Below are 22291 nucleotides of genomic sequence, written 5' to 3'. Positions count from 1 at the left end.
GTCCTTTTTAAAAGTAGAGAAAATTAGATATTCAAGAAGGGGAAACTTGAGCAAATTCTACGATAAATGGCAACCGTTTATGGACTTTTTTGTGACAATGTAACCCCCCCCCCACTCCTTTCTTTTCTTTTCTTTGTCCCTTTTTATTTATTTATTTATTTTATTATTATTATATATATATATATATATTTTATATATATATATATATATAATTTAGTGATGTGAGTCTTAAAATGTTTTTGTATTTCATTGCATGCTGTTATGCATATTATCAAAAAGTTAGTCAGTCAGCAGCATCATATCTGTGGCAAGAAATCTCATCACCTCACTGTTGCACCTTGTTTGTAGCTCAGAGAATTGTGCAGTGTAGTCTGAGCCCACCTATTTATTTATGTTCTGATTAGGGACTGAAGCTGCTTTTATTTTTGTATTTTTTGTGATTTTGTTTGCACAGTGCAGATTGAGTCGTCACATATTGAGCTCCTGTTTTAAGTTAAATTTGAATTTAAGCAGCAGTCTGTAAGGTGCATGTAGTTTTATTAAATTTGGGTTTAATTGCTGTAGAGTTGCACTTTTCACATGTTCCCAGTGCACACTAGTTATGTTTACTTATTATGTCAATTGGGAAATTGGCCAAATTTGCCCTGACTGTGGGTATTAGTTGTGCGGGAAAAAAATATCTGTATCGGTAATCGGCTAAATGAGTTGTAAAAAATCGGCATATCGGATATCGGCAAAAAATCCAATATCGTGCATCCCTAGTGCAGCACTACTTCTGCTATTTCACGTCACTATCCTCTCCTCCCACTGTGTTCGGCGACGGCAGAAAATGGGCAAAAAAAGGGCTGAAATGAATCAAAAGAAGTGTGTGGTTTTATTAATGCAGCATGTCTGTTGGTCAAACAGAGAAAACCTAATCTAAAATGCTATTAGGGGGAATTAAAACTGTCCTAAATGTGTTTGTATGTTTTTATATCTTATTGCATGCTGTTGGGAGACATATTATCTGAAAGTTAGTGTGTGGGTGCAAGTGCACTATGAATCGACACCAATATCATGGCTTAGCAGGATCACTTTGAATGTCCTAAGGTGAAAAGCCAGCACAGATCTTTCCGGCAATATAGCCACTTGGCCGTTTGTGGGAACACACTATGAAATTGCCTACAGACTGCTTCCATATTAGTTAGATTTATATATATAGTCCTCAATAATTGTTATACACTACAGGTAATTCCTAAAAAACACAACATAATTCTTATAAAGTTTCGTTGAGATTAAAAAATCTCTTTTCCAAGAGAGACCTGGCCAAGAAAGCAGCATAAAAAGTGACAAGTTACAACATTTAAACACAGTTTAACATGAACAATTAGATACAAATACAGCCATCACAACAACAGTGATGGCTGTATTTGTATATGTATGACTTACTGACCAAGAGAAATTGTTTCTTTATCCTTTCGAATCGATTTAAATTCACAGATTGTGATAAACTCAGACAATTTCAATTCTTTTTGCAGATTGTTCCATGATAAAGGGTAATGAAACGCAGAGCACAATGATAAACACAGTCCAACTTCTTAAGGCTCTGAGTTTTTGCATTCATGAAAAGCAGATCACCGTAATCCAGTAGAGGCAAAAAACGTCCTAAACGGTTTTCTATTGTACTTTGGCTGCACTGTAAAAAATGTTTGTAGAAATAACAGTAAAACACTGTCAAATACATCAGAAATAGGGCGTAAAATTAAAAATTGTATATCACCATATTAGACACTTTTAATTTCCGTAAATCAGAGAATAGCACAAAACCTCTTTCTGTCATAAACTGGAAGAAACACACAGTTTTGCTGTAAAAATATAACATTTTCATGCAAAATTTATGGAGGAATACCATGATGTGTGAATGAATGACACAATTACCCTAAAAATAACAGGATTATTCAGACTAAATTACAGTTTTTACTGATATTTACATTTAAATTTACAGTAGAAAACCCACTCACTGTATTTCTTACGGTGAAGTTCTGGCAACCACAGCTGCCGGTATTTTACCGTAAATTAAACAGATTATTTTTTACAGTGTGATATTATCCCAAAACAAGTATTGACTTCCATTCTATGGGGCATTAAAATGGTCTTACAAAGTCTTTAAACCCTGCAGGAGTCCAGTAATGGCTCCAGATCTGTGCACAGGTATCTGAAATGAATACCAACAATGTTGACATAAACTGAACCCACTTAAGACAGTATTTCCTTTAATTTGACTTCCTTCAGTATCTTCAGCATCTTATTCTTTTTTTTTTGCCAACATTATCTTTATTGAGTTTTCAAAATGTTTCCAAATTACATAAATATACAGATATAAGAGTGCTCTCACAACAAAGGAGACATCAGGTGCAACTAAATTATTGTCCAGCATTCAGATTGTCCTTCCTTGAAAATCAGGAATTTATAAGATAACATAGAGCAACGCTTAGGTGAAAGTACAAATATAAAATACAAACAAACAAAAGCCAGAAAAAAAAACAAACAAACAAAAGAAACAACAACCAGAATAATAATAATAAGAGTTTCTCCATCTTATCACGAGTTAGCCCATGTTATTTCACTATTTAGCATGGTTTAAAAATACAAATGCAGATGTACAATTCACACAGAATAAAGAAATCACATATCAAAATAAAAATTATTTTAGATCACTGCAAGGGGTTACCAGCATCTTATTCTTAACTACATCCCATTCTCTGGTGTGTCCGCCTAATTTTCCCAAAGGGATCGTTTAAAGTTCCCTCTAATCTAGTCTAATTTGTAGGTGTATATGTGCACATGTAGCAAAATATTCTAACCATGGTGGTTGCAGAGTTGCTACGCAGAGAATTTCCACTGACATTCCTGCATATTTCCTTACGTAAAGCCACTGAAAGTTTCCTCTGAAGACACTGGTTTCTCTGCTGCTTCCGCCACTTTGAGCCGAGGAATTTCAGAGGAATGTTGCTCATAAAGTCATCTCTCTCGGGTTTTCATCCCTGTGCATATGCGCATCCAGTGTGTACTCTGTCTGTCTGTGTATCCATCCACATGTTTGTCTCCAGGCTGTGTGACCTTTGGTGTTGCTGCAGTTTTAACACACTCCTACCAGGTTCCACATGCTCTGCTCTGATCTTAGCACACAAAGAGCTGGTTGTACCTTTATAGATGTGACACCTCATCATCATTATGTAACTGGTTAAAGGTGCTGCATGAAGCACTTCTGCAGGAATAAAACTGCCTCATCAATCCTAAAACATAAGTATAAGGTGTTGTAAACATATGGACCCATTGCCAACAAGAATTGGCAGCTTCTTCTTGGCAATAGAGTTTGCATTTTACAGCAAGTGCTATAGTTATTGCATTTTAGAGTTAGTGCTATGGTTATAGCGTTTTATAGGTAGGGGGTTTTTTTTTAGAGCCATAACCTTCAGCACAAACAGAGCCAAAGTTTTTAGTAATTTTCACAAAAGTAGCCAGTGGAATATCTCTGTTAAAATCTATCTTTCAACATGTTACAGCATAAACTGACACAAGGGAGGAGAAGGAGGCCTTGTTTTGAGAAATAACACTGCAGGGATGCTAATTAGTCATTAGAGTTTTCTATGAAAGCACAGGGCTGGGCAATATGGCCATAATATTCTATGCCGATACAGGTCATTTTCTATTTCAATGGCTATACATGTCATGAGATAGCATGTTTTCTGGTATTTCAATAAATAAATAGTCTACATTAAATAACTAGATGGTAAAGCCTATACATGTATACTCCATACTCCATGTTAGCAGCTCAATGGCAGCAAGAATCTGAATGTAAATTGTTGTCAAAATGACAAATATGGTGGTAACGCATTTCCCCCCAATAAAAACAATATATAAAAATATGTGCAATAGATTTTTTGTATTTAAAAATACAAGTTGGCTTTTTTGCAGTGTACATCTGTGAACCCTGAGCATCCTCATTGTGATTCAAAACATTCTTTTGAGTCATAAATGCCCAAAGACCAGCTGCAAAGCATCTGCATAGCAGTGTTATCTCAAACAGTGCTCTCATTCAGCTTTAACTTTCTTTCTCTTTATTTGGTGCTGTTGTGCTTGGCTCAGGACTGATGTGGAGCTGATATTTCACCTCTGATGTAAAGCTTAAGGCAACTAAAGGATTTATTTCAATTTAGGTAGCAAGAGTAGTAAGATATTAGAAAAATTTAAATGTTGAAAAGAGTATAAGAGATATATATATATAAAATATAACACAAAATCAAATATTGTGCTCTTCATTTACCAGATTCAACAATTGGAGACGCAGGTGATCGATGCAGAGAAACGGGCCTTCACTGCTCAACAGCAGGTAAGAATCCAAGCAAAGGTGTGGATACCTGTACTTTTAGTGTATGCATGTTTATATACCAGTGGTGGAAAAAGTATTCAGATCTCTTACTTAACCCTTTATCAGGCAAAGAACTGTATTTGGTAACTGCAGGTAATATTTCGAGAAAAAAGTTGCAAATTTACTAGATGAAAGTGACAAATCTACAAGAAAAAAAGTCACAGATTTAAGAGATTTAAAGTGGCAAATCTGCGCCAAAAAAGTTGCAGATTTACGAGAAAAAAAGTGGGGAAAAAAGCAAATTTTTTCTCCCAGATTCACCACTTTAAATCTCATAAATCTGCGCATTTTTTTCTCATACATTTGCCATTTAAATCTGATAAATTTTTTTCTCAAAATATTATTTTTGTATGGTTTTTTTTACACATTCTGGCTGTATGTAATATCCTCCAATATTCTCTAGGGTTGAAATTTGGAATTTGCAAATATTTCAATGAGTGTCCTATTAAGGGTTAAAGTGGTGAATCTGGGAGAAAAAAGTTTTTTTTCGCACAGATTTGCCCCTTTAAATCTCTTAAATCTGCGACTTTTTTTCTTGTAGATTTGCCACTTCAAGCGAGTAAATTTGCAACTTTTTTCTCGAAATATTACCTGACGTTACCAAATATAGTTCTTTGCCTGATAAAGGGTTAAGTAAATGTACTAGCACTGTGAAATGACTCCACTACAAGTAAAAGTCCTGCATTCAAAACTTACTGAAGTAAAAGTACAAAAGTAGCATCAAAATGTACTTGTATCAAGTATCAAAAATAAAAGTACTCGTTATGCAGAATGGAACCACTCAGACTGTTATATTTATTCCAAATATATTATAAAAAAATTGTATTGATGCATTTATGTATGCAGGGTTTTTAAATGTTTTTTTTTTGAAAATGCTTGAATTTTAATGTTGAATTTCAAGGTTTGAAAAGTGCTTGGATTTTGGATAAAGTGCTTGTAAATGCTTAAAATTCTTACTGTATTTCTCTTGCAATCTGACTAAAGATAACAGCATTTTCAATGGAAAAAAATAATAACGAGCAGCGCCGCTAGCATCAGTTAGCCGCTAGCTTTCGCTAATGACCGAATTTCACAACAAAGAAATAAGAGTTAACAGAACTATTGTCCCTTGTTGTGAACCCCAACTTAAAGATATAAGTAACAACAACTCACCAACTTGTTTTTGAGCAGACAACTGGCTTCCTTTGTTGTGCAAAAATACAAGTTGGCTTTCTTGCAGTGTGTATACATAGTGTATGTTTCATTTCAGGTGCAGTGGATGGAGGAGAAGCTGAAAGCTCCAGACAGTCAGTCCGGAGACTCGGAGGTGCGTTTGTTCCAGCGCTGCCAGGAGCTGCAGGCTTTGGTGCAGGAGAAGGACGACGTCATCAGCCAGCTGGAGCAGCAGCTGGAGGAGCAGGTAGAGCACGCACACATGGAGAGTTTCATCAAAGCAACAGATGTAGGGCCAGTGGACTCTTTTCTTTCCTTTTTTCAAGGTGCAAAAGAATGTAGAAGGTAGAAGATATGGAGTTCAGTTTATCTCACACACAAAGGTACATTCACTCCTGACAAAAAAACTTAACTCCTCTCTCAACAGAAGCAGATCCGACTGCAGGACGCCAAGACAGTGGAGGAAAAAGCCGCGAAGATCAAAGAATGGGTGATGCTGAAGTTGTCGGAGGTAAATAAAGATAGCATTAGATGTTAAGTTGCACAAGCTGGTTCTTATGTACACTACTGGTCAAAAGTTTTAGAACACACCAACTTTTCCAGAATTTAATTGAAAATGATGCAGTTTAATGTCTCAGTGTACTCTGAAATTAATGCACATTTGCAACATTTAAAATTCTTTATTGAGCATGATAGTGTTTTGAAAGTAAAAAAAAAAGATTCAAAATCACATTTTATGTTGGACTAAAGGACTAAAAAAAGACATAAAATGACAAAAAAAAGACACCAAAAGACACAAAATGACTAAAAAAAGACACAAAATGACCAAAAAAAGACACAAAATGACTTACAAAGACATGAAAAGAATTCAAAAATGGACAAAATAGCCCAAGACTCCATAGAGTTAAGTTGTTAACCCATTTCTTGTTCCCTGAAAAAGGCCTACTTGTATAATTCTGAAATGTACATTATTTTTCAGTTTTGGTTAAGCTTACCTTTTTTTATTTACCTCTGGCAGTTCACCACTTACCTTTGTACCCTTTCAAGCTGTTCATTTGACTTGAACTGCTTGAATTTCAATAAAAAACTGGAAAAATTGGGGTGTTCTAAAACTTCTGACCGGTAGTGTATGTAACTTTATTTAAGTGATAATGCAAACTTCGAAAATGAAAATGTAACTTCACAAATTTTACCTGAGTGAAAGTTAAAAGGAAAATGCAATAATCCAATTTACATTATCTTATATGGGCATTTTATGACCATTTGAAAATGAAAATTAAGATTAAGATCTCCTTTATTAGTCCCACAACGGGGAAATTTCCAGAGTTACAGCAGCAAAGTGGATAGCAAAATAACAATAAATAGTAAACAGCAATATAAACTTGAAATGTAAGAGCTATTAGCAAAAAAACAAATAAAAAATGTAATAGTCATAGTAAAATATTAACAATTTACAACAAAAACAAGTAGAAATATAAAACGTTTTAACAATTTAAACAAAAATACAATAAAAATTTAGGAACATTATATAAATGATATACATTAGACAGAGTCAGAAAAAATGAGAATGGAAAAGCTTTACAGTGGACAATATTCATATGTTAAATGTCATTTAAAAAGTGAAAAGCAAGATAAACAATGTTACCTGATTGTCCATTCATGCAAGAAACATTTATGGTAAAAAGAAAATGAAAATGCAATTATTTTAACAATTTCAAAACATGAATGAAAACAGCAGTTGACATTTAATTTCAAAGACTTAATGCTGGGATACGACTGTGAAAATTAAATGCCAAACAGCTTTTACATTTTCATCTTAATGTGGTCAAAGAACGGCCAAATGCGGATGTGAAGATGAAAATAAAAATTGGATAATTACATTTTTACTCAAATGACAAATACATTTGTGGAAAATCATAATGCTATTGTGCCTTTTTAATTTTCAAATGTTTATGTGGTCAAAAAGAGAGTTTACGCTAAACAAATTCTTTTTCAGTTTGAGGTGGAGAACGCAGCATTAAGAGAAACCAACAAGCAACAGGAGGCTCAGATTGTGGAGTTACAGAAACAAGTGCAGGGTGAGAGCCTTTTATGTCCTATTCTAATATTTCTTTATGTCAAAAAACTATCTATCTATCTATCTATCTATCTATCTATCTATCTATCTATCTATCTATCTATCTATCTATCTATCTATCTATCTATCTATCTATCTATCTATCTATCTATCTCAGGGATGGGCAACTTAAATGCTGGAGGGGGCCACAATTTTTCATTGACACTACCACAGGGCCACATATAGGGCCATGCAATTTTAAACATGTTTACAGTGCAGTAACTTAACATATTTCATGCTCAAATGCATGTATAACAGTATAAATAGGAATACAAAAGGTTTGAAGCAAATAAAAAAATAACCTCTTACTGTTATTTATTTTTTTCAGTTCCAGAACAGCAGACCAACATTAATTGCAAGAAGTAATTTTGTGCATTTTTACAATGCACTTTTAAGATTTCATGCTCAAATTAATGTAGTTGTACTGAGGACCACTTCAAGTGAGGGTGCGGGCCGTATGTGGCCCCCGGGCCTCAAGTTTCCCATCCCTGATCTCTACCATCTATCTATCTATCTATCTATCTATCTATCTATCTATCTATCTATCTATCTATCTATCTCTTTATTATATATTAGCTTCTGTTTTAGCAGTTTCTATTTTCTCTATTTTCTTGGATTTTTAAGGTTTTAATTATCTTTAAATGTTCTCTTTTGACATGTTTTTCTGCTCTTGTCTTGATGCTTTTCATGTCCTATGTGACATACTCACTTTACTCCTTAGACACTTTATTTTTATTTACATTGTTATATTTATATGTAGATTTATATTATATATTGTTATTGGTACCTATTTTGTTCATTGTTTTTCTTATATTATCCTATCTATCTATCTATCTATCTATCTATCTATCTATCTATCTATCTATCTATCTATCTATCTATCTATCTATATGTGCCAGTATGAATCGCCTGGATGTGTAAATGTGTGTGTGTGTGTGCAGCCTTTGAGCAGAAGGTTTCTGGGGGACGAGGAGTCCTGTGCAGACCGGGGGAGGCCCAGCGGCTCAGCAGCCTGACGTTTGGCTGTTTCCAGGTGAGGGGGAAGAGCCCCCAGGTCCTGACTGGACCAGCACCTTGTCAGAGGACCCTCAGCACCCAGGGAGAGACTGACGGCAGAGATAAAACTGGTGAGTCCACAAAGATTTGGAAACTGGGAGACTCTGGGAGGATGGCAGGGTTTCAGAGTGAGAAATGGAAAGTGACTCAGAAGACCTTTTTAGCCATTAAGTCATATCCATGGGGTCTTAGGAAAGGCTTTCACTGCCGTACTATTTTTTGAAACTTGAATTGAAATGTTGACTTTATGAAATTATAAACATGGGTTTAATAAACCCATATCAAAATGATTCAAATGCACCAAAGATTATTAACCCTTTATCAGGCAAATAACTATATTTGGTAACTTAAGGTAATATTTCGAGAAAAAAGTTGCAAATTTACTAGATTAAAGTGGCAAATCTGCGCGAAAAAAGACACAGATTTACGAGAAAAAAGTGTGAAAAAAACAACCTTTTTCTCCCAGATTCACCACTTTAACCCTTAATAGGACACTCATTGAAATACTTGCAAATTCCAAATTTCAACCCTAGAGAATATTGGAGGATATTAAATACTGCCAGAATGTGTAAAAAAAACCAAAAACATACGAAAATAATATTGAGAAAAAAGTTTACGAGATTAAAGTGGCAAATCTACAAGAAAAAAATGCACAGATTTATGAGATTTAGTGGTGAAGCTGCGAGAAAAAAGTTGCTTTTTTCCCACTTTTTTCTCGTAAATCTGCGACTTTTTTGGCGCAGATTTGCCACTTTAAATCTCTTAAATCTGTGACTTTTTTTCTTGTAGATTTGCCACTTTAATCGAGTAAATTTGCAACTTTTTTCTCGAAATATTACCTGAAGTTACCAAATATAGTTCTTTGCCTGATAAAGGGTTAATAGGACACTCATTGAAATACTTGCAAATTCCAAATTTCAACCCTAGAGAATATTGGAGTATATTACATACTGCTAGAATGTGTAAAAAAAAACATACGAAAATAATATTTTGAGAAAAAAGTTTACGAAATTAAAGTGGCAAATCTACAAGAAAAAAATGTTGCTTTTTTCCCACTTTTTTCTCGTAAATCTGCGACTTTTTTGGCGCAGATTTGCCACTTTAAATCTCTTAAATCTGCGACTTTTTTTCTTGTAGATTTGCCACTTTAATCAAGTAAATTTGCAACTTTTTTCTCGAAATATTACCTGAAGTTACCAAATATAGTTCTTTGCCTGATAAAGGGTTAAGAACTTTGAGATGTTTTTTCATGTTTTCTTTGGCAGAGAAAAGCAGTAAGCAGACCTCCTCCTCAGGGACCAACGGTGAGGTCCAGACCCTGGAGCAGACTGGACGCCTGGCTGCTCCCCTGGAGGAGGACAGTGCGTCGGAGAGCCTGGCTGAGAACGGACGAGGAGCCGAGTCCCGTGGCGTCTCCTCCGTGTTATCCAGCGCTGCGTCGGAGGGCGAGGCGGGAGGAGGAGCTGAGGCGTGCGGTCTGGAGTTCAGCCGGCCCGGCAGCGAGACCTACCTGACCGCTTCTGACGACAGCAGCTCGCTGTTCGACGACGACATGCAGCGTGCGGAGCGGCCCGGCTTCAGCCTGCTGAGGTCATTGGACGGGACGCTGGGAGGGACTAAGGAGGGCGAGGAGCGGGCCAAACTGGAGGAGTGCACCTCCGAGGAGCTCAACAAACGCTTCCAGTCGCAGAGACTCGACTCCTCGTCCTCCTCCAGCGACGCCAACACGCCCAGCCCCGCCCTCACGCCCAAACGACCCAACCCGCCCCAGGACCCGAGGGAACACCCCGCCTCGCCCAAACAGCCCCGGCTGCGGACGCCGGCGGGGTTCGGGTTGATGAACGTGGCGTTGGCGAAGAAGCACCTGAGCCAGCCGCCAATCAGCACGGAGGCGACTCACGGACAGACGCGCAACGCTCTCAGCATGCTGCGTCCTCTCCGGCCGCAGGAAACAGACCTGGACCAGGAGCAGGAGGTCGGCATGGAGACGGGCAGGGACTCCCCTCCTCAGGTCCTCCCGAGCTCACAAGCCACGCCTACGTTTCCTCCTGAACCTGGTGCAGAGACGGACTGTGACAGCTCAGCACCTCCTACACCTCCTCTACACAGGCTTCCCTCCTGGGTGAGATCATTCATGATTCATTAACCCAGTAGTTCTCAACCTTTTTGAGTCGTGATCCCCAATTTAACATGCATGTTGAGTCTCACAGTTCAGATCATATAAACTCAGTTGATAGGATGAATTTTGGACGAATAATGAAGCACAAAATGACCCAAAAAAGAAACAAAATGACCAAAAAAAGGAAATAAATTACCAAAAAAGACAGAAATTGACCACAAAATGATCAAAAACAGACACAAAATGACCAGAAAAGACACAAGATGACCAAAAAAAGGAAACAAAATTACCAAAAAAGACAGAAATTGACCACAAAATGATCAAAAACAGACACAAAATGACCAGAAAAGACACAAAATTACCAAAAAAAGGAAACAAAATTACCAAAAAAGACAGAAATTGACCACAAAATGATCAAAAACAGACACAAAATGACCAGAAAAGACACAAAAAGACCAAAAAAGACACAAAATTACCATAAAAGACACAAAATTACAAAAAAAGGAAACAAAATTACCAAAAAAGACACAAAATGACCATTAAAGACACAACATTACCAAAAAAAGACACAACATTACCAAAAAAAGACACAAAATTACCATAAAAGACACAAAATTACCAAAAAAAGACACAAAATTACCAAAAAAGACATTAAATGACCAAAAAGACTAAAACACATGAACACTTTAACACAGTGGAGACAGAGCTGACTTCCAAAATGATTTGGCGACCCCCAGAAATCAACTCGCGACCGCAATTGGGGTCCCGACCCCAAGGTTGAGAATAGCTGCTTTAACCCTTTATCAGGCGAAGAACCGTATTTGGTAACTCGCAGATTTAAGAAATTTAAAGTAAAGAATCTGCGTGGAAAAATGTCACAGATTTATGAGAAAGAAGTGGGGGAAAAAAGCAACTTTTCTCGCAGATTCACCACTTTAAATCTCTTAAATCTGCAACTTTTTTTCTTGTAGATTTTGGTCGACTCTGATTGGCTGTTGTCGTGACATGTTTAATCGAGTAAATCTGCTCCCAGCTGATCACCGTAATCCACCTGATTTTATCCCGATCACTAATTGTGATCCTATAATCACCAAGGCCTACCTGATTAATGGGTGGTTAAAAAATACATACCAATCAAATTCTTAGCAACATGTTTTCTCTGAGTGAATGGCAATCTAATTGCCTCCTTGCCTTTTCATTACAAGCCTGTCATGTCAAGTCAACGAGCTGCTCGGTGTAATTCTGCTACTCACGCTGCCACCTGCTGCTAAATTACACATTAATCCTGTGAAGCAGTTTCAGGGTGTTTTTTTTTTTTTGCTCCTGTCACATTTTACTCACTGTGGCCTCATTTATCACAGCAACATGTAAGTCCTGCACCAGGAAACAGCACAATCATGGCTGGAGGAAAAGAGAATGTCTTCTGAAATGATAATAAAATAAAGTTGAATTTATTTGATCATTCATACAACAAAAAAAGGAAAACACTGAATCTATTTTTCCAAGTGCCTTTAGTATTAATACTCCACATGCTATACATCAGGGGTGTCAAACTCTGGCCCGCGGGCCAAATTTGGCCCGCAGTGTAATTTTATTTGGCCCGCGAGGCAATACCAAATTATTAAATAATTATTGTACTATAAAAGCTGAGCCGCCGGTATTATACGGCGCATTTACCGCTAATACTACAAATCCCACAATGCCCTGCTGTTGTTTTGGCGCGTCAATCAGGACAGGACCCAGAAACGCTCCTCTGTTACAGTCGTCATAGCAACCTCAAGTTAGAGCTGTCTCCCAGCTACCCCTTCCCAAAAATTCCCGAAAAGAAAGGCAGAATTTATTAACCTGTGGAAAAAGTTAATTTTGATATTTAAATCAGAAGGATGCAAATAGAAAAGAGGCATACGATTTTTGTTAAATTTTTATTTTTTTAATTTTTAAATTAAATTTCTTGTTTTTTATTTGAAATTAGATTTTGCATGTCTGCACTATTTAGTTATATATTGTATGTTTATAAGCGTTGCGGGTTCCATATTCAATGTTAAAGCAAAACATGTTTGGTATATATTAAAAGGTTTATTTGTTCAATGTTGGCCCGCGATTTTATTCAAGTTTTAAATTTTGGCCCATTGTGTATTTGAGTTTGACACCCCTGCTACACATGTTGAACTATTGACATTTTTACAACTTTTACTTTTACATCCCTGATTCCAAAGTTGACGATACAAAATATAAACAAAAACACAATCCCAACAAATTCAGAATATGTGAATATTTACAAGAAATAAAAGTTTAGCAGTTTCAACATAAAATATATCGTTTTTGTACACTTTTCAATTGAACATCTGTCAAAAAGGATTTGCAAATCATCACATTCTGTTTTATTTACACGTCAGACAACCTCCTAAATTTTTCTTATTATCTGAAATTTTGTCATTTTGGAGTCCCAGTTCTTCCTGGGACTGCAGGATTAAGATGTTTTTACAGGATGTGGTTGATGCAATTATTGTAAGTGATTATTATAAGTGATTTCATCACTTTTACCTGATGGAAGCATTTATCACAAATGAAGGACCATCAGGAAAGTGAAAAATCTGATGATAATTTCACTTTTTCTATGATAAATAGCGTAATTTTAGCCATTTTTAAAAAGAAAACAAGACTTTCAATCCCACCGGCAGGTTGTTGGGTTCAGGGTTAACAGCTTTATATACAGTTTATGGTTTATAGATGGTTGGAGTAATGTAGGAAACATGGTCTTGAAATAAGATTCCAACATTGCAAGATAAATGCCAGCTGCAGGTTTCTATGCAGTGAGCTATTTTTGAACATTTCCTTTCAGGATATTTTCTTTCTGGTAGAATTTTCAGTGTTTTTGTTCTTTAAATATTGACTGCAAAGTTTTTTTTTCCCACAGGAGAGCCGCATCTATGCTGTGGCTAAATCAGGAATCCGCCTGTCTGAGACGTCCTGCACAGACCCTGCTAGCAAAGGTAAGATGGAGCTCAGAAGGCAGGACTCAAATGCACGACAGAGATCTGGTTATATACTACTACAATAATACTTACTGAACTTTGACCTTTGTTTCAGACTCCTCCCTCCAGTCCTCCTATCCTGCCTTCGTAATGTACACATCCCTCATCTATAAAAACATGACTACTCCAGTTTACACGACTCTGAAGGGGGTGAGTGCAACTTCACATCGAAACAGTTTGACGTGTTTTTATCGGCTTGTCATGATGTCAGCAGAGCTGATTCTGACTGTATTTTTGCTCGCTGACCATCGGCCCACTCTTGTCTTGCAGAAAGCCACCCTGCTGAGCAGCAGTCCCTTCTCAGACGAGTCGTCCAGCTCAGAGGAGTCGTCCAGCTCCGGAGAGGAGGACGGCTCCGTCTGCAGCTCACACACCTCCTCCAGCTCCCGCAAGGACAGCAGTCCAGGCAGCCCACGCTCCCTCAAGAGAGGTTTTTTTTTTTGTTTGTTTTTTCTTTTTCTTCTTCTCTTTCTTTTCCTTAATGAAAAATTCATTGAATAAGCAAACAATTAAAAATGAATATCTTATTTACTTATTTATTTTTTTGGCATTGCCTCTTGTAAAAAATACATAAATGTGGCAGGATGAATTGAATATGTGATGAAGCTGTTAATATTTGTAATTGCATAACCTGCAATAAAATAATTTAAAAAAAAGAGAGGTACAACACAAACTGTCATGTCAAACCATCAACTCCTGGTTCAGGCCCTTGTGTTATCCTGTTTAGACTGCTGCAGCTCGCTACTGGAGGGTCTTCCACTGACCGATCTGCAACCTATAAAGCTCTTTGTGTCCTAATGGACTCAAACTGAACCTACAGCACTTACTCTTGCTATGTTTCTTGACTTATACTTGCTTGTGTTGTATTACTCTCATTTGTATGTCGCTTTGGATAAAAGCGTCAGCTAAATGACATTGTAAAATAAATAATCACTGTAAATGCATAATTAACTATTCATACAAACAGATGAGGATGAACAAAAGCCTGTAGATGTTTTATCAACTGTTTTACTTCTTCCTCTCCTCCAGCTGTGTCCATGTCATCGATGACATCAGAGAGCGACTACGCCATCCCTCCTGACGCCTACTCCACCGACACCGAGTGCTCTGAACCGGAGCAGAAACTCCCCAAGACCTGCTCCTCAGCCAGCGACAACGGCAAGAGTGTGAGTCAGTGTGTTCACCACCTGTAGGGTCGTCACCATACTAAAATGTTCAACTCGATACCGATACTCATGAAAATTAGTATGACATCAGTCTGTTGAAGCTCAGTAGTATGGACGATAGAAGCTGCTAAAATAAAAAATAAATGACTCAATAGAGAAAATAATTTGAAATAAATTGAAAAAAAAGTGAAATATACATGCCAACCAAAGAATAAAACAAATTGAATAAAATATAACCTATTAAAAAAATTTAAGAAATTTGGGGATTTATATAATTGGAAATAAATAAATAAATAAGCAATTTAAAACAGAAATATCAATTATGTCGCATTTAAAATGCATTATTTTTATTCTTTATTTTTCGTACATTTAATTGCATATTATTATTATTATTTTATTTTATTTTATTTTTATTTTTTTATTTATTCATTTATTTATTCATTTTTATATTGGCAGCGTCCATCACCCATAAAGAGGACCTATTTGTGAATGAATAACCCATTAAATGTAAAACCTCCAAAACCTTAAATCTATAATTGGTAAGAGGAAACATTTCTGGATATTTTGGTGAGTCTGAATTGTATTTCTTCAAACTAAACAGTGTGTCTTTGTAGGAACCGATGGAGAAGTCAGGCTACCTGTTAAAAATGGTGAAGACCTGGAAGAAAACCTGGAAGAGACGCTGGTTTGTCCTCAAAGACGGAGAGCTGCTCTACTACAACTCACCTGTGGGTGTCCAACAATACTGTGTTAATTTTGTTGCTTTATTATGGAGATCACATCATTTACATTTTATGGATGTTTTTCAAATGTTCTTTCTGAACTTATATATGTTTCACAGGTCCTTGTCTTAAAACTTTAACCTTTTAGTTCCTTATTATTAAATGTGACATAAGTGATATAATAATTATATATAATTTATTGTTCTATTGGCAGACTTTTGTATTTATTTATTTATTATTTATTATTATTATTATTTATTTATTCCGCTCTGTGGATGGAGGTTTGTTTCTTACAACGGCGTATTAGGGCCAAGTATGAAAAAATATTAAAAAAAAAAAAAAGTAGCAGATTTATGAGAGAAAAGTGTCTACTTCTTTATCGTAGATTTGCCACTATTTACTCGTAGATTTGCCACTTTTTACTTGTAGATTTGCCACTATTTACTCGTAGATTTGCCACTATTTACTCGTAGATTTGCCACTTTTTACTCATAAATTTGCCACTTTTTACTGGTAGATTTGCTACTTTTTACTGGTAGATTTGCCACTTTTTACTCATAGATTTGCCACTTTATACTCGTAGATTTGCCACTTTTTATTTGTAGATTTGCCACTATTTACTCATAGATTTGCCACTTTTTACTTGTAGATTTCCCACTTTTTACTCGTAGATTTGCCACTTTTTACTTGTAGATTTCCCACTTTTTACTCGTTGATTTGCCACTTTTTACTTGTAGATTTGCCACTTTTTACTCGTTGATTTGCCACTTTTTACTTGTAGATTTGCCACTTTTTACTCATAGAATTGCCACTTTTTACTCATAGATTTGCCACATTTTACTCATAGATTTGCCACTTTTTATTCGTAGATTTGCCACTTTTTACTCGTAGATTTGCCACTATTTACTCGTAGATTTGCCACTTTTTACTCATAGATTTGCCACTTTTTACTTGTAGATTTGCCACTTTTTACTAATAGATTTGCCACTTTTTACTCATAGATTTGCCACTTTTTACTCGTAGATTTGCCACTTTTTATTCGTAAATTTGCCACTGTTTACTTATAGATTTGCCACTTTTTACTCATAGATTTGCCACTTTTTATTCGTAGATTTGCCACTTTTTACTTGTAGATTTGCCTCTTTTTACTCATAGATTTGCCACTTTTTACTTGTAGATTTGCCACTTTTTACTCATAGACTTGCCACTTTTTACTTGTAGATTTGCCACTATTTACTCGTAGATTTGCCGTCGTAGTTGCTCTGTAGTGTGCCACTGTAAAACTTTATTATTGTCCCACAGAGTGATGTGATCAGGAAGCCTCAGGGTCAGATCGAGGTCAACGCCACCAGCAGCATCGCCCGTGGCGACGGAAAACAAGTCCTCCAGGTATTGAATTCAACCCCGAGACTTTTGTCCAATATTACATATCTTCATATTATATGTAATAAATGCTTCCTGTCATCGTGTCCTGTAGGTGGTGACAGGGAAGCGAGTGTACTACCTGAAGGCCGACTCTCCCAACCTGCTGGACGAGTGGCTCCGGGTGCTGCAGAGCGTTCTCAGGGTGAAAGCTGCCAGTCCTCTCTTCACCCAGCCGGACATCCGCCCCGGCATGAAGGGACTGCTCATCAAGGTCCTACAACCAATAATATGACTTAAAAATACAAAATGCATAACTTTTCCACAATGAAAAGGTGTTTCATTTGTGTAGTTCTAAATCTCATATATACAGGGTTTCTTAAAAACCGGAGTCTTACAAATTCTTAAAACGTCTAAAATCCAATAATTTGATTTGAAGGCCTTAAAATGTCTTGAATTCTCTTAAAATCTCATAAAATGTCTTAAATACAATTTTGAAGGGTCTTAAAAATGTACTTTTATTTAAAACAAATGCATAAATTTCAGTCTCGCTTTTAAATGTTTCAATTTTTGAGGACACTGTTACATAACTACAAAACAGAACTACCTACACAAAATATAACACCACCTCACGTTGTGTGACACACAAAAACTTAAAGAAAGCCCACAGCAAAACTAAATTACTAAGATGGGTAAGTGCAAATTTAAAGATTCGTGGCTCCAGAACGAACATTTTAATGCATGGTTGAAGCCGGTGGATGGAAACATACATGAAGCACACTGCACATTCTGCAAGAAAACTTTGAAATTGTGGGATTAATTAAGTCAAATCTACACAGTTTCAAATAAAAAGGGGAAAACAATTGAGAACACATTCTGCACATGATGATGAATCTCAACCCAATACCTTTGAATAATTTGACAGTTCCAGAAAACATTTCCACCATATTTCATGTTAAATTTGTTCTTGCTTCTTGCAGGTGAAGCACGGCTACTCTAAGCGGGTCTGGTGTGCTCTGATTGGCAAAACCTTGTACTATTTCCGCAGCCAGGAGGACAAGGTGAGACTCAACATTAATATTTATATATTTATAGGATGTAGAGACAGGAGTGTAACGCTCTCATCAGGTGGAGTGACGTACCCTGATTGGCTGAACTGAAAGTCTAAAGTCTAAAAACAGCGTCATCTTCTCTTTGTGTGTGTTCCCAGTTCCCCCTGGGTCAGATCAAGCTGTGGGAGGCGCGGGTGGAGGAGGTGGACCGGTCCAGAGATTCAGATGACGACCTGAAGGCATGTGGGCGGGGCTTACAGGCGTCACCTTTCACCATCGCCGTGCACCCGCAGGAGCAAGGCCCCACCTACCTGCTCATCGAGTCTCGCCATGAAAAGGTCAGCGTCAACACTCAAATTTATTTATTTATTTATTTTTCTGCTATGCACTTCCAAGTCAAGTCAAGTAAATTTTATTTATATAGTACTTAAAAACATCATGGATCAAAGGGCAAAAGATTAGTCATCAGGCCTTTGCAATGCCATTTAAATCAGTATTAAATAAATAAATATGCCTGTAAAAAAAAAATATATATATATATATATATATATATATATATATATATATATATAAATATATATATATGGTGCTGTAATGTGTGTGTGTGTGTGTGTGTGTGTACAGGAGTCGTGGCTGTACCATCTGTCGGTGGCAGCAGGAACCACGGTGGGGAAAGTCGGCACTGAGTTTGAACAACTGGTGGGAAAACTCTTCCAACTGGACGGAGATCCAAGTAAGAATTCCTACAAATTATTTTGTTTTTTATTGTGAGGATGATCCCCTTGGTCTAATAGCGGACTTACTTAAAAAAATCTGTTCATATATCATATTACATCACAGAACAACCTGGAAAGTAACTAAAGCTGTCAGCTAAATGTAGTGGAGTAAAAAGTACAATATTTGCCTCAAAATGTAGTGGAGTAGAAGTATAAAGTTACATAAAATGGAAATACCCAAGTAAAGTACAAGTACCTCAAAATTGTACTTAACCCTTTATGAGGCGAATAACTACATTTGGTAACTTCAGTGGATATCAAAATGGGGTAGAGAAAAAAGTTGCAAATTTACTAAATTAAAGTGGCAAATCTGTGCGAAAAAAGTCACAGATTTAAGAGATTTAAAGTGGTGAATCTGCGAGAAAAGTTGCTTTTTTCCCCACTTCTTTCTCATAAATCTGTGACTTTTTTCCACGCAGGTTTGCTACTTTAAATCTCTTGAAGTACAACTTGAGTAAATGTACTTAGTTTCATTCCACCACTGATTGTATGGCATGTCTTTATTATTTAGTGTCTCTCTGTCTTTCAGACTCTCAGATCTGGAGACATCCCATGTTGTGTTTCAGTAAAGAGGCTCTGTTGTCTCCTCTCACCACTCTGCCGTCTCAAGCTCTGCAGACGGAGGCCGTTAAACTCTTTAAGGTACAAACACACCAATTAAACAGAACTCTCTCTCCCTGTGTCTCTCTCTTTTAAACTCTGACCAGAATGAACATTTTAATGCTGGTTGAAGCCGGTGGATGGAAACATACATGAAGCACACTGCACCTTCTGCAAGAAAACTTGGAACATTGGGCATCAAGCCTCCAATTTTCCTTTTTTTCCATCCAACTGTTAATATGTTTTGTTTATTTTGTTAATAAATGTTTCTTTTTTTGTTTAAATTGAGACTTGGGTAACATTTGTTATCATTGTGTCATTTTTATCATGTAAATGGAAGGAGAAAAGGCAATATCGGCTTCAAGAATAAAATAAAAAATCGGCAGCACATATTGGGGATCGGTTAACCCGTTATCGGGCGAAGAACTATATTTGGTAACTTCAGTGGATATCCAAAACGTCACAGACAGTGACACCATGACATTTATTGACCTCCAATGTAAAAATGAAAAATTTAGAAAAAAAATCTGCAAGAAACAGTCGTACAAACAGAGTTATTCTTCAATGACTTGTACGAGGAGAACTTGACTATGATGGCATATTAGGGCAAAATATGAATAAAAATACAAACTGGGGGTGGAGGGGGGTAATATTTTGAGAAAAAAGTTTAAAATTTACTAGATTAAAGTGGCAAATCTGCACGAAAAAAGTCGCAGATTTACGAGAAAAAAGTGGGAAAAAAACAACTTTTTTCTACCAGATTCACCACTTTAATCTCATAAATCTGCACATTTTTTTCTCGTAGATTTGCCACTTTAATCTCGTAAATTTTTTTCTCTAAATATTACCCCCCTCCCCTGGGTCTGTATGTTTTTTTTTACACATTCTGGCTGTATGTAATATCCTCCAATATTCTCTAGGGTTGAAATTTGGAATTTGCAAGTATTTCAATGAGTGTCCTATTAAGGGTTAAGACTGATGTCAAAATAATCGTTAACAGCATTAAAAAACCTGGATCGGTCTACCACTGGTATGGATGTTAAATGTGTCTTAAATTGTGTTCATTATGGTCTTAAAAAGGCTTTGTTGAAGGCTGAATTTGACTTGTTGCAACCTGAAGAGACCCTGTTTTGTTTTAATTGTATATAGTATATTATTATTGTATATTTTGTATATTGTTAAATGTCTTTTCTTAGATTGTTTTTTTTTATCTTATCTTAAAAATTGTGTGAAATTCTGCGGCTGTAACAAAGAAATTTCCCCATTGTGGGATTAATAAAGTCAAATCTACACAGTTTCAAATAAAAAGGGGAAAACAATTGAAAACACATTCTGCACATGATGATGAATCTCAACCCAATGCCTTTGAATAATTGGACAGTTCCAGAAAACATTACCACCATATTTAATGTTAAATGTGTTCTTGCTTCTTGCAGGTGAATCACAGCTACTCTAAGCGGCTCTGGTGTGCTCTGATTGGCAAAAACATGCACACCAGTTAAACAGTGCTCTCTCTCCCTGTGTCTCTCTTTTAAACTCTTGACTGTCGTCTCTCCTCAGACGTGTCAGCTTTTTATTAACGTTGCCATCGACGCCCCGGCCATCGACTACCACGTGTCTCTGGCTCAGAGCGCCCTGCAGGTGTGTCTGGCCCACCCCGAGCTGCAGAACGAGTTCTTCTGCCAGCTCATGAAACAGACCCGCAGGAGGCAGCCGCACAGCCACCCAGGACCCCTGCAGGTTGGTGGCTCCACCACACGGTGGCAGCAGCAGCACGCCTTATATACTGGAAACCAGTGGTGGAAGGTTACTAAGTACATTTACTCAAGTACTGCACTTAACCCTTTATCAGGCCAAGAACCGTATTTGGTAACTTCGGAGGATATCCAAAATAAAAAATAAAAATATTTTGAGAAAAAAGTTACAAATTTACAAGATTAAAGTGGCAGATCTGCGAGGAAAAAAGTCACAGATTTATGAGAAAGAAGTGGGAAAAAAAGCAACTTTTCTCGCAGATTCACCACTTTAAATCTCTTAAATCTACGAGTTTTTTCGCACAGATTTGCCACTTTAAATCTCTTAAATCTGCGACTTTTTTCGCACAGATTTGCCACTTTAAATCTCTTAAATCTGCGACTTTTTTCGCACAGATTTGCCACTTTAATTTAGTAAATTTGCAACTTTTTTCTCGACCCCATTTTGATATCCACTGAAGTTACCAAATATAGTTATTCACCTGATAAAGGGTTAAGTACAATTTTGAGGTACTTGTACTTTACTTGAGTATTTCCATTTTATGTAACTTTATACTTCTACTCCACTACATTTTGAGGCAAATATTGTATTTTTTACTCCACTAAATTTAGCTGACAGCTTAAGATAATTTTCAGGTCGAAATTTAACATTAAAAAATGATCAATTTAAAATGATTTGACTTTTTTAAATTTTTACATTTTTTGTTAAAATTAGCCCTATCTTTATACAATTTGAACCCTGCTTACATAAATGCATCAATACAATTTTTTTATAATATGTTTGGAATATATAAAACAATGTGAGTGGATCCAATAACGAGTACTTTTACTTTTGATACTGTTGTACTTTTACTCCAGTAAGTTTAGCTCACAGCTTTAGTTACTTTTCAGATCAAGATTTAACATAAAAAAGTTGAAGTTAAAGTGATTTGACTTTTTAATTTAACCTCGTAACAGTGTATTAAATAGA

At 36.4% G+C, this 22291-nt stretch overlaps 1 protein-coding gene across 1 annotated transcript in view; it reads left to right on the top strand.

The window, feature by feature from the left end:
- plekhh2 (pleckstrin homology domain containing, family H (with MyTH4 domain) member 2) overlaps nt 1-22291 on the top strand; it is a 70089-nt gene that overhangs the window by 24145 nt on the left and 23653 nt on the right. The window contains exons 3-20 of the mRNA XM_059323842.1: nt 4310-4372; nt 5661-5810; nt 5991-6074; nt 7560-7641; nt 8621-8806; nt 10001-10857; nt 13772-13847; nt 13945-14039; nt 14160-14319; nt 14919-15055; nt 15670-15783; nt 17080-17166; nt 17255-17413; nt 18120-18200; nt 18350-18529; nt 18816-18924; nt 19497-19609; nt 21128-21307. Of these exons, the coding sequence (XP_059179825.1) occupies nt 4310-4372; nt 5661-5810; nt 5991-6074; nt 7560-7641; nt 8621-8806; nt 10001-10857; nt 13772-13847; nt 13945-14039; nt 14160-14319; nt 14919-15055; nt 15670-15783; nt 17080-17166; nt 17255-17413; nt 18120-18200; nt 18350-18529; nt 18816-18924; nt 19497-19609; nt 21128-21307 (2913 nt within the window). The remainder of the gene's footprint in view (nt 1-4309; nt 4373-5660; nt 5811-5990; nt 6075-7559; nt 7642-8620; nt 8807-10000; nt 10858-13771; nt 13848-13944; nt 14040-14159; nt 14320-14918; nt 15056-15669; nt 15784-17079; nt 17167-17254; nt 17414-18119; nt 18201-18349; nt 18530-18815; nt 18925-19496; nt 19610-21127; nt 21308-22291) is intronic.

This window comes from Centropristis striata, chromosome 20 (genome assembly GCF_030273125.1).
Source record: "Centropristis striata isolate RG_2023a ecotype Rhode Island chromosome 20, C.striata_1.0, whole genome shotgun sequence".
NCBI classification, from domain to species: Eukaryota; Metazoa; Chordata; class Actinopteri; order Perciformes; family Serranidae; genus Centropristis; species Centropristis striata.
The sequence above is the reverse complement of the archived record's forward strand: the minus strand, read 5'-3'. Positions and strand labels throughout refer to the sequence as shown.